The sequence below is a fragment of the Haliaeetus leucocephalus genome, unplaced genomic scaffold, assembly GCF_000737465.1.
Source record: "Haliaeetus leucocephalus isolate CR32 unplaced genomic scaffold, Haliaeetus_leucocephalus-4.0 Scaffold656, whole genome shotgun sequence".
NCBI lineage: Eukaryota > Metazoa > Chordata > Aves > Accipitriformes > Accipitridae > Haliaeetus > Haliaeetus leucocephalus.
The window spans coordinates 6,818,659-6,830,963 of record NW_010973092.1 but is presented as its reverse complement, the minus strand read 5'-3'; the positions used below and the strand labels follow the sequence as shown (position 1 = coordinate 6,830,963).

Here is a 12,305-nt window from a genome sequence, read left to right as displayed (position 1 = left end):
CAGCGGCTGGGGGGTGGGGGGGGCCGCCCAGCGCTGCTGCTGTGGTGGCTTAGCCGGGGAGCGGGAGCCGAGTTGGATGGCTCGTAGCAGGGAAGGGATGGGGCAGCCTTCTGCCCTGCGCCAGCAGCCACGCTCGCCCCTGTGCAGCTGAAGGCTCGGCCGGCAGCGGCGTGCAGGCACACGGAGCGGTGCCATGCTTGGGGTCACGTTCACCTCCCTTTCCTGTGATCTCTGGCCTCTTGTAAGGAAGCAAAGAAGCTTTACTGGACACCAACAATGCTGGGCTTCCCCATGGGCCATTTGGCCCCAGACTTCAGGCTGCAGATGGGGAAACTGAGGCAGAGAGTGACAATCAATGACTCACCTAAAATCACCGTTAGGCAGGAGCAGAAGAGGAGGCAGAAAGCAGCTCCCCCGTTCCCAGACAAGTGCTTGCCCCACTGGTCACACTGTCCCTCTATCCTGTCCCTGTCCTCCACCCTACAATGCATTTTGGTTGTGAAAAGCAATAGCCTAAACCCCAACCTCGCCCTGTCATCCCGTCCCACCCTGGGCAGGTTGTCCCCCGTTGGGGGAAACACCGTGGGGAGCTGAACGAGGCCACCAAGTCTGTCCCAGCCTTTGGCTCCCGGATCCCAGCACAGGCTGCAAAACTCGCCCCAAGCCCTGGGGTGACTCGCCCACGCCGAGCCCTGCCGTCGCTGGACAGGGGATATTGAGCCCTGGGGAAGGCTCCAGCCCCCGCAGGGAAGGGGCTGTGTTGGCTTCACGTCTCAGCGGTCGGAGACACCCAGGTTTGATGCAGAGCGAGACTCTGGGGTGTGAACCTGCAAGGTAACAGTGATAGTGCTGAGAGACGAGCAGCCCTAATTATATCCTCGCTTCTCCCAGCTGCTGGGTTCCTCCTAGCACGAAATGCCTCAAGACAAGACACCTCCGTGCAGGGTGGTTGGGTCAGGTATAAGGAGGGACAAAAGTGCAGAGACATGGAAGAAGAAACAAAATTATTTGAAAATTCATTCTGGGTTGCCCCAGGGTGGAGGCTTTTTTGGCTCAGCTCAATTTGCTTTGCCCAGAGCTCTGTTGTCTCACATTCCTGAGCCCGGTGAAAGCCGGGGAGAGGGACCTGCGCTGGCTGTTTGCAGACAGGCACCACGGTGAAGCAAATTTTCAGAGCCAGGATTTTGCGATGTAGGAGAGCAAAGACCTGATGTGAAACAGCTGGGGATAGAGAAGGGGAGCGAAGCGGATAGCCCCGTTTCAGCTTGATATCTCTCGCTGGTCGGCTTTATCTTTTGTTGTTCAAATTGTACCATTTGGGGCCAGAAATGTCCTTGCTGATTGCCTGTGCTTGTCTGAATAAAAGAAAACAGAACAAGTGCTGCTGGCAGTGATAACCCCGGCAGCTCTGAGGTTTTCGGGAGGGGATCGGGGGTTGTTCAGCAAAGAGAAGGGAGAGCAAGGGATCATCCAAAGCCCAGGACTGCCCATGGCATTGGTGCCTGGGGGTTTGGCTGGGGGCTGCATCCGTGCTGGGATACTGTCCATCAGGCCCTGATGCTGAACATGTCTCCAAACCTGTTATTCTTTAGCAGATAAAAAAAGGGTGGGTTTGCTCCTTGCCAGCTGCTCTGTCCCCCCAGGTTTCCTCCTGCACGGCAGGAGCTGAGAACAGTTTATTCCCTTTCCCCAGACCCTAATTTAAGACCATTGCATCTTTCAGATCACCAGAAGCTGGAACGAGAAGCCCGGATCTGCCGCCTCCTGAAGCACCCCAACATCGGTAAGCGCACCCGGCTCCCCACCCTCCGCATGCCAGGCAAGGAACTGGGCAAATCCACCAGTGCTCCGTGCCTGGCTCCGGTGCCCGCCTGCTCTCCCGTGCTCCCACCGGGGCTGGGGGGGGTCCCCAAATTCAGCCCTGCCTGCAGCAGCAGGGGCTGTTTGTCCTTCCCTTGCGCTCCAGCTACCATCCCAGAGATGGAGAAGGGTCTCGGCAGCAGCCCGCTCTGTTGATCTGCAGAGCCGTCCCTCCTCTTCCTCACGGGAGTCAGCATCTTCGAATGGGGTCAGGGGAAGAAAGGCCTCCACCGAGTGTGGGGGGATTGAAGTAGGTCCTACCTAACCCACTTGGCCGTAACTCCCTCAGGGAGAAGCGGGGCCCCAGTAGGCTGCAAGGGACTATTTTTACTCCTCTCCCCCCCCCTCGGGTGCTCTATTCCTCTGCATGCTCCAAAAAGCGGCTGCAGCTCCGAGCAGCAGCAGCAGCGCGGGGCGTGTAGGAGGAGCGATGGCGGGGGGAAGCGAAGACTTTCCCACCGACCGTCCATCTGAGAGTAGCCTCCTTCGGAAAAGCTGTTTCAGGAAAACTCCTGAGCCCCTGCAAAAGACAAAAATAGGCCAGAAGGAGAGAGAGAGGGGAGGGGAAAAAACTGCAGTAAAGAAAATTCCAAACCCCAGCCTTGAGAGTGATGCTGATGCAGGCTGTTTGTCCCTGGGGGTGGTCCGGCAGCAAGAGCAGGGATGAACCCCCTCTCCTCTCCACTGCATCCTGGAATGTGCCTACCCCAGTGGGATCCTGCAGCTTTTGGGAAAGCATTTGGGAGTAGGATAAGAGCTACGCAGCCCTTGCACCCTGCAGCCGGGAGCTGGGAGGTTTCCCCTTTGGCTGGGCTCCTCCCTGGCCCCCTCGCTGCTCCCGGTGGCCTGGATCCATCCATTCCCAGGAACCGCTGCAGACGATCCAGGGAGCCAGACCCAGTGCCACTGGGACCAGCCACACGGCTCCCACCCCATAAATATTTCAGTTCAGATAAAAAGCCTGTCAGCTTCCATCTGACTCAGGCACACAGTGGCGTGGCAGGTCTCCCCTGCATTGCCGGGGCACCGGACCCTGCAGGATCTGGCCATCATCCTTCCCCCTGCCTCTGCTCTGGCAGGACCCATGCCCCGCACAGGAGCTGCCCTGCTGGGGTCCCGGCGGGGAGTCCAGCTTCTCCCAGTCAAAGCAGCAGCCGGGGCCTTTCCTCTGCAGCAAAATACACATGGGGATCGCTGAGACCTGGAGGAAACACACTGCAAAGTGCGTGAATAGCAAGAAATACTAAAAATAGAGGAACCCCCTCCAGGAGGATTTGCAGGATGGTAGCTGGGCTATGCAGCCAGAGCTCCCTGCCTGGCCCCAGCTTTTACCTACTGCTGTTTTCCTCCCTTCCTTCTCCATCACCTGCCCGTGGGGCTGGTGGGGTCTCAGGGGACAGAAACACCTTGTCCTGCAGTTCAGCCCCCCTGTGCCTTCTCCCCCATCCCTACACCACACCTCGCTGTTTGGCTGTGACCTGCAGAGATAGCAGGCTTCGAGCAACCCTGCTGCACCAGGCTGGAAGGGGTTAACGGCATGAGATCCTAACAAGCCCAATCTGCTGCTATTTATACCCAGGAGGTTCTTCTCCACCCTCCCCACCCCACACTCTCAGCCCCCCACTGCTCCTGCTGCCTGGAAACTTGGGCTCACAGCTTCCCTTCCATGCAGCACAAGCCAGCTAATTACCCACCCAGGAGCTGGAACGAGCTGCAGACCAGCCCCAATAAGAGGAGCCACGGCTGCCAGGGGCATGGGGAAGGCAAGGCAAGGCAGAAAACCCCCTCTCAATCCGTCCCTGGGAGAAGCACCCCAGCTGCCAAGGGGCTTTGCTGGCCCCTCACTCGTTTCCTGCAGCGAGGTGGGTCCCTCCGTCTCCCGTGGGAATGCCGTGCAGCGGCTGTGATCCTGGAGGAACCAACCTGTGCTTTGCACTGTGCTTGCTGGAAAGCCCTGCATAGAAGGCCATGTGTGGGTGGTCGAGGGCAGGTCCAGGACCCCACAGCACATCTATAGCACCAGGCGATGTATTAGGGAGAGCTGCCATTTCCCAAAGCTGTGTGTCCTTGTAGGGAAGCCTTGCTTTATCAGGGAAACTTCAGCTACACCAAGCCCTGGAGTTTTAACTCCTGGTACCCGTTGTATTCTCACCCCCCGCTCCCGAAGCTGTGTCCCACTCCTGCCTCGGCTCTCGGCACTGAGCTGGAGTGGTTTGGCTGTCGCAGCTCTTTGTGACTATGGTCAGTAACAGATACTTGTAGGATCAGGCTATATTTAGAGCAGCTGCTCCTTCTTATACCTCCTTGGCTCCTGGCAGCCACGGGCATTGGGACTTCCCCAAGCAGGGGTTGTATCCGGACCATCTGCTTGTAGTTACGCTGGCCCTATCCACACTGAACTCGCCTAATCCCCCTTTGAACACTTTGGCTTCTGCAGGATCCCAGGCACAATATCCCCAATCCCTCTCGGGCAAGATGAAATGGGAGGAAATGTGATTCTTCCAGCAGAGGAAGGTAGAAAAGCTGGGATTATGTTGGAGAAAAACAGGGAGCAGATAGTGGTGTTGGAAAGCAGGGGATGTCTGTGGAGACTGGCAGTGAGGAAAGATGGCCAGGGAAATAAGAGGAGAAAATTGTGTCAATAGACAAGACCAAGAGGAAAGATGCCGTCTGGCTCAGCACACCTCCTCTGCCCCTGCAGGGTGAGGTGATGCTGCTGGCAGCTTGCTCTTAGCAGCGGCTGGATCTGCGCACTGAGCTTGGAGGGAGGGGTAGGATCAGCAAAGCGACGTTTGCTGGCCTGGGAGAAGAGCGATGTAGCACAGTGTCTGCACTCGACGTTGGGGCTTGTTATCTCCCCCGGCTCAGATTTGAGTCTGGAGGATGTTTCCATACAGGGCTCAGCTGATTTAGCTGCGGTAAAATGGGTGAGGAGCACAAATTCCCACAAAATCACTCACCTGAACGTTTTCTTTTCCTCCCTGGATTCCAAAGATCTCAAAGATATTGAAAGTTGTATCAGGCTGAAACCAGGTGAGCAAAGAGGAAGGGTTAAATATTTACAGCCTCAGGGAAACCAGAATAAAACATGATGTGGGGGCCAGAGGATGCTGGAGAGGTCTTTATACATCCTACCTGTTTCTGTGTCTGTCCCCTCACTGCACATCTGCCTGCTAAGCTGTGAGCAGGGATCTAAGCCTGAATAACCAGAACCCAGCTGCAGGATGGCAGGTTTGCACCCAGCTGTACCTGGTAAGACGTGTCCAAGGGGAGAGGATGCCCCTCGGTGTGATGAGCGGGGTGAGATGCCAGCCCCGCGGGAGGAGACGGGGAGACCGCTTCCTCCGAAGGAAACTCATCCCGTGGTGATTCCTGGATATCCCTGACCTGAGACCTCCCAAGGAGAAAAGGAAGGTCATGAGCAGAAAATAAAAAAAGCCCTGTTGGTGCCAGGCCTGGCAGCCCAGCACCCTGGCTGAGCCCTCCCTGCGCCTGGGCACCTCTCCTGATGGAGCAAAGGGCTGGGCTGGGGGCACCCATGCCTGCAGCCTGCCCAGCACCCAAGATAGCCCAGCAGCTGCCCGGGACCTTGGCCAGGCACTGGCCGCAGGCAATCCCTGATTTGGATGTGACCTTTGGGCCTTGCATCACTGCCCAAGGCTGGGGCCACGGCTGGGGTCCCCTGTTGAGCGGGGACCCCCCCCACCCAGCCAGCGGCAATAGCAAGAGGAGGAGGGAGGAGGAATAGTCCCATTCTGCCCTTCCCCAGCTCCTGCTTGTGCCCAAAGTGGAGCAAAGGCATTCCCGGGGAGCGGGGTGGGAGCCAGGCATACCCGTAACCCTTCTGTCTCTGCCATAGTGAGGCTCCATGACAGCATCTCCGAAGAGGGCCACCACTACCTGATATTTGACCTGTGAGTAATGGTTAAATGCATCTCTTAATCCACCGGCAGCTGCATGCTTCCACCCTGTGGCAGTGCGCCCTGCACCCCCGCAGCCCCCCCCAAGCTTTCCCCATCCTCCACATCACACGAGCCCTTCCCGCAGGCTGGGTTTGAACCAAGCTTGGGTCCTCAAACTGGGCAGAGGGCAGGTCTCTGCTCTGCACCCCCAGTACTCCCCCTGTGCGTGGTGGAGAGGCATTTTGGGGGGGTTTGCCAGGGCTGACCATGCTATAAATCAATCCAGCTCCTTTGCGTGCTGTGCTGAGATGGCCAAGCGTGACTCCCCCTGTTTTCTCTCAGGGTCACTGGTGGGGAGCTGTTTGAGGACATTGTGGCCAGGGAGTACTACAGCGAAGCGGATGCCAGGTGAGCATGGACACACGCCGGGCTGTGGCGGGGACAGCAGTTGTCCCCTTCTCCTGTGAGCTGCTCTCTCTCAGGGTCCTACGCATCTGGCTTTCTGCAGCATAAGCTCCTTCCGTACTGGGAGGTGTTTTACAGCCGCTCTGCAGCGCGTACTCATAAAACAGATGTGTAGTGCAAAAAAAAAAAACCCCAAACACCTCTTTTTAACTCACTCGGCTCCTGTGCCAAGAAATGTGTGTGTTACCAGAGGGCTGGTTCCTGCCTCGAACCAGGCAGCTGCCAGCCATCGCTCGCAGCATCCTTCTTCCCTGGGGCTGATAGCATAGCCCACAGCTGACCTCCCGGTAAAGGAGCAAGGCATCGGGATTGGGGGTCCCCAGTTGGGGGACAGCAGGGCTCCCCAGGCTGGCAGGGAGGAAGCCCAGCATCAGGCTGGTGCCCCAGCCGGGAGAGGGATAACACAGACACCCGGCAGTCCTCACCCTTTCCCCTTGCAGCTGCATTAAAGTCATTTGCAAGCGTTTCTCTGGCATTTACCACTTGAAAGCACTAAGGAGGAGCAGTCAAGACAGGCTGGGTGGGAGGATGTGCTGGAGCTCCGCTCCCTCCCACGCTCCCACCGGCACTTTCCAGGTACCCTGCTGCAGAGGCAGGGGGCTGGGTAGCATTTCAGCTACACCTTTGGTCCTTGCAGCTCATCCAGGGAGCAGCATTAGCCTCATTTTTTCAGGGGACATGATTTGGCCGTCTCCAGTCTCCAGATAGCACTGTGCCTCTTGGCTTTGCCCCCAGGATAAGCATAGCCCGTACAAATGTCGTGTAAGCACGATGCTACCTCTGTCTGTATGGAAATATCCCTTATTTCTAGGCAGAAACAATATCATTTAATGGGTTGCCTGCACTGAATCCACTTACAACCCATCCACTTATTAGTGTCATATAAATAAAATAAAATACATGTAAATAAACACCTTCTGCCTTGCACACAGCTGTTTTGGAGCAGAAAAGATCATTGCCTTGGTCTTTTTCCCTTTCTCATGCATGCAGCAGAGCTGGGGTTTAATGAACTAGATACAAAGCGAACAGATGCAGCAAGAGCCACCCGCATTAGTGGAGGCCAGGGAAATGGGGCCGAAGCAAAGGTTAGGTCTAAGTCTGAGGAGAACATCTTCTCTGCCTGGGTTTGGAAACCAAATCTAGGCTGGCATCGTGACTCTGCTGCTGGTCTCCAGCTCCCCCCCATGTTGCTTCTATGTGGACCCCATGGGTTCAGCTGTAGCCCCCATGCTCCTGCTCACTGCAACTGGGTGTCCAGCAGCTCTGGTGGGATCTTACTGGGTTACAACTGCTCTCCACAGGTGTGTGGCTTTCGGTGGAGGGGGACACTGAGCTGTGCTGCAGGGCTGCTGGTGGGAAGCGTGCTGGGGAGAGGGATGGGGGGGGTGAGATGCAGCCGAGTAGAAGTGTCTAAGGAAACTGCCTCGCTGGCCACTCCTGTGAGCTTTCTCCTCTCTCCCGCAGCCACTGCATCCAGCAGATCCTGGAGGCCGTCCTGCACTGCCACCAGATGGGGGTAGTCCACCGGGATCTGAAGGTAGGAGCTGCAGGGGAAGTGCCTGTGAAAGGAGGTGGGGACCCCATCTGTGATGCAAAACCCTGTGGAGCAATGCCCAGTGTCCTCCAGGGCAGCTGAAACAGCGGGGAGGAACACCATGTAGGGCTTCTGGAAAGCCACAGAGCAAAGACTAGCTCTGGGGTGAAACAACACAAGGGAGAGGGGGTAGGGAGGTCCTTGTAGTCCATGGTCCTCTAAGGATCCGGGGACACCGGGACACACAGCAGGACAAAGCAGCTGAGGAGCATATCCAGAGCCCTGACCTTCCTCTGTGCTGTGCTGGGAAGTCCCCACCACCCCGCAACAACAAAGGCCCTGTGGGGCTTTTGCTCCTCTCCAACCCCTGTCTCCTCCTGCAGCCCGAGAACCTGCTGCTGGCATCCAAGCTGAAAGGTGCTGCTGTCAAGCTGGCTGACTTCGGCCTTGCCATCGAGGTGGAGGGGGACCAGCAAGCGTGGTTTGGTGAGTAGGACTGGCCCGAGTTGGGGCATCCTCCAGCTCTCATTGGTGTGTTTGGTCAGGGGGGGTTCCAGGAGGGACACACATCCCCAGGACCTGAACCCCAGGTTATGGGAGCATCCTGGCAGCACCAGCCTAGGAGGCACAGTGGATGAGGAGGTTGATGGCTCCAAGTGTGCCCCTGGAAACAGCCCAGTATTGATCCAGGGCATAGGCAAACAGCTCCACAGGGACTCGGTGAGTCACCAAGATGTCCTGGTGAGCTGGACAAGCCGGCAACAGGGGCAGACCCTGGAGGAAGAAAGCCTTCTCCACGTGCTGGAGGTGCACGTCAGAGCACTCCAGCCTTCTGCACCATCCTGGGGTTTGGCTGGTGCCACTGGCAGAAAGCCGCGGTTTGCTCTTCTCTCGGGAGTCACAGAGGTTTCTGGAGGGAGCGTGCCTGTCCCGCTGGGTCGGCATGTGCCAGGGCTCTCGGCTCGACCGGGCACCAGGCACTGCTGGTGAGCTGTGTGGGGATGGGGGCTGCCTGCCGGCGGTGTGTGACTGGTTGTCTGTCCCAGGTTTTGCTGGCACCCCGGGATATCTCTCCCCCGAGGTGCTCCGGAAGGATCCCTATGGCAAAGCCGTGGACCTGTGGGCTTGCGGTAAGTCAGACTGGGGCTGAAATGCCAGGAGCGCCTGGGCTGGGTTGCGTGGGATGAGGGAGGCTGTTCACCCATCCTGAGTGGCCATTGCTAGACATGTCTCAGGGAGGTCAGGCTGGAGGATTTAGCCAAGAGGTGGCACATTACCTTGGGCTGTCCCAAGAGCAGCACCCTCTTTCCCAGTCCAGTGGCACCCTTCTCTGAAGGATCAGCCCCCTTGCTATGCACCCAAATCCCCAAACGGGGGAGATGCCGACTCTTTTGCCCTGCGGTGCTGGTGGGGTCAGGCAATGCCTCCACGCAGCTGCAGCCATAGGGGAGCCTTCTTCCACCCACGATGGGGAGGAGGCATGATGCCACGATGGGGCACCTGGCTTGAGGCTGTGCATGGTGGCTGCCAGAGCCATGTATCTCCCCAGCCGCTGAGCACATCAGCATGGAGCTGGACCCACCAACGAACCTTTTTCTTTTTAATCAGGGAGCAAATCCTCCTGTTTCCCTAATTTCTCAGTTTCTCTGCTTGAGTTCGGCCAGTCCCCAGGTTGGGTCTGCTCATACCTACAGCAATGAACTCCCACCCACTGATCCCACTTCTCCTCTCCTGGGCAGGTGTCATCCTCTACATCCTGCTGGTTGGGTACCCACCCTTTTGGGATGAAGACCAGCACCGACTCTACCAGCAGATCAAGGCTGGGGCTTATGATGTGAGTGGGTTTGTCTTACTCCCCCCTTTCATGGTCTTCCCTCTCTCCTGCTGTCCCTGCCTTGCAGTCTGCTGCTCCAGAAGGGCAACCAGGACAAATTTAGACAGACAGGACCAAGTTTCTTTGTTCTGGTCACAGAGGGTTGGCCAAGCGGCCATGCCCAGGTGCACACGCTGGCATGTTTCAGGTCCACTTTGCAGGACAGATAGGTCTTGTCCTGGGCCTTCCACCTTTCTCCCTCCATCCCTGCTCTCCAGTTTTCCAGCTGGCAGCTCTTTCCAGTTGCTACTGTCTCTCCAGTAGTATGTCTGTCCCTGTCCCATGGGCAGGAGCAAAGGGTTGCAGGAGAACCACCCCAATTGCAAAGGGGCTTCTGCTCCTTCTGTCGCTCCCTGCAGTCTCTCACCCTGGTCCCTTTGCTTTGGCAGTTCCCCTCCCCTGAGTGGGACACAGTCACTCCCGAAGCGAAAGATCTCATCAACAAGATGTTGACCATAAACCCGTCCAAGCGCATCACGGCAGCGGAGGCTCTGAAGCACCCCTGGATATCGGTGAGTTTGGTGGCACTCACTAGTTGGGGTTGAAGGTCTAGAGATGTGGGGGTTTGCAAAGGGGGAACATCTCACTGGGGAGCATGTCTTATCAACCTTGCTGTCTGGCTCTTTTCTCCATCTTGGGAAGATGGTTTCCTGGCATGGTTCCTCCCAGTGCTCTCAGAGCAGCCTTTTTTTCCCTGAGGCTTTACAGCAGAGACAAGCCCAGAGTGTGAAGGCAAACAGCATGTCCTAGGGGAGCTGGTGATGGCAGGGACACATGTCCCCAGCCCTGGTGGGGACAGGCTGGTTTCTTGGTGTCACGCTGTGCTGGGGGGGGGCCTTTCCTCAGGGACGGTGGGAGCAGGCTCATGTTTATCCATCCGTACACTCCAGCAGCAATCCCCCCCCCCGCCACCCTTGCTGCACCCCGCTGCTCCAGCTGCCGGTTCTCACTCTGAATCAGGTCCTAAAGGCAGGAGGAGCCCAGAGGCTTAACCCTGGGACCCCATACCATGTGCAAACCCTGAGTACGCTGCTAAATGTGGCCGGTCAGCCGAGGAGTTAACTCAGGGGGCAGCCAGCTCTCCCTGCAACCCCACCGCCCCCACTACCAGAGCAGATCCTGCTGACTCCAGAGCTGCGATGTCCTGCTGCCTATTAAAGTTTTATTTGCTGCTGCTGCTGCAGGCAGCTCTGGCCCGTGCCTTGGCCGCAGGAGACCGCACATGTGTGCATGCGCGTGAGAGCGGGGCTGGGGGACCCCCTGCCCCCTCGGCGCCTGCTCTGAGCTGGGTCTCTCTCCTCCCAGCACCGTGCCACCGTGGCATCATGCATGCACAGGCAGGAGACGGTGGACTGTCTGAAGAAGTTCAATGCCCGGAGGAAGCTGAAGGTAACTCTCGTACTCTCCAAGCTGACTGCAAAATGCGTGATCGGGTCATTGGTGGGTTTGTTCCTCGTGTGGGAAAGGACAGGGTGGTGGCTCTGGGTCAGCGGTGTGGGGATGACGGACATTTGGGGATCCCCATTGTGAAGAAGGGAAGAGAGACCGAGTGGGGTGGAGGCTGCATCTGGCTGGGGTTCCCAAGTGATTAGAGGAAAGCCATGGTGAAGGAAAGCAGCGAGTGACACAGCTGCCCTGGACACTGGGGTGAGGACTTTCCCACTGGAGTCAGTGTCGACAAAGCTCCTCCTTGGGGCAGGACAAGGATCCGAGAGGCACAGTGAGACCCCTTTGCCTGATGACCAAGCCATTTTGCAGCCAAGGAAACAAAGCGATCCATAGACAGGCAAAAAGCTCTGGCTCACCCACACCAGCAGCCCCCAGGCTTTCCCTTCTCGGATGCTGCTGCGTGCTGCAGCCTGGACCCCCTCCGGAATCACCATCTCCCCAGGCTTCACTGTCAAGCTGGTGCACCTCCCTGAAGCACCCATCTCCCGGCTGCTGCTCAGCCTCAACTGGCAGCACGGCACTGGGAATGGGCTCTGGAAATTGCAATGCCTCCTCCAGAGCCGGAGACACAGAATGGGACAGCGCTGATCTGTGCCACCGTCAGAGCCATCAGCGCTCCAGGCCTGAATGCGACGTGGCACAGAGCAGTACAGCTGCAGGCTACTAACAAGATTATCAAGAAAAGAAACTGGCTATAAACTATTATTACTTTTCAGCTAGACAAGTAATCAAATTAGTTCAGGCATACACTTCAAAATAGTAATCCATTACTGTAAGCAATTAGTCCAAAGTAATCTCATTATACACTGAACAACTAGTTAGTAGAGTCAGCTGGAAAAGGAGAAGCATCTTTATGAATGTTATTTTGTGGTGGTGATCTTTGCATGGCTCCCATGAAAAATCCCTACCCTGCTGCTCTTAGCTGGCACGGCTTTAATTGCAATTAAATCCGGTTCCGCTCCCGGTGGCTCCCCTTGCCGCCAGCTGCTGGCTCTGGTCAGTGGAGTCATGCTACATCTAGGGCAGGGTAGAACGAGACTGAAATGCACCCGGGGGATATTTAATATCCCTTTAATCTTGGAGAGAAGGCAGTTTTGGAGGATGCAACCCAACGCCCTAGCGCTGGGGATACGGAGTCGGGTACCGAGGGCTGCTTTTGATGGCAGGAGGGGAATATCAGCCCGTGGGCCAGTTTCCTTCCAGTGAGGTGGCTGGGGGACAG

General features: G+C 57.1%; 1 protein-coding gene across 2 annotated transcripts in view; it reads left to right on the top strand.

Annotated features, from left to right (window-relative positions):
- Positions 1–12,305, top strand: part of CAMK2A (calcium/calmodulin-dependent protein kinase II alpha) — a 32,150-nt gene that overhangs the window by 8,911 nt on the left and 10,934 nt on the right. For both annotated transcript variants that reach the window (XM_010578931.1, XM_010578932.1), the window contains exons 3-11: positions 1,724–1,783; positions 5,720–5,774; positions 6,105–6,170; positions 7,692–7,764; positions 8,145–8,247; positions 8,808–8,891; positions 9,501–9,595; positions 10,024–10,146; positions 10,940–11,023. In XM_010578931.1, coding sequence (XP_010577233.1) covers positions 1,724–1,783; positions 5,720–5,774; positions 6,105–6,170; positions 7,692–7,764; positions 8,145–8,247; positions 8,808–8,891; positions 9,501–9,595; positions 10,024–10,146; positions 10,940–11,023 — 743 coding nt within the window. The remainder of the gene's footprint in view (positions 1–1,723; positions 1,784–5,719; positions 5,775–6,104; positions 6,171–7,691; positions 7,765–8,144; positions 8,248–8,807; positions 8,892–9,500; positions 9,596–10,023; positions 10,147–10,939; positions 11,024–12,305) is intronic.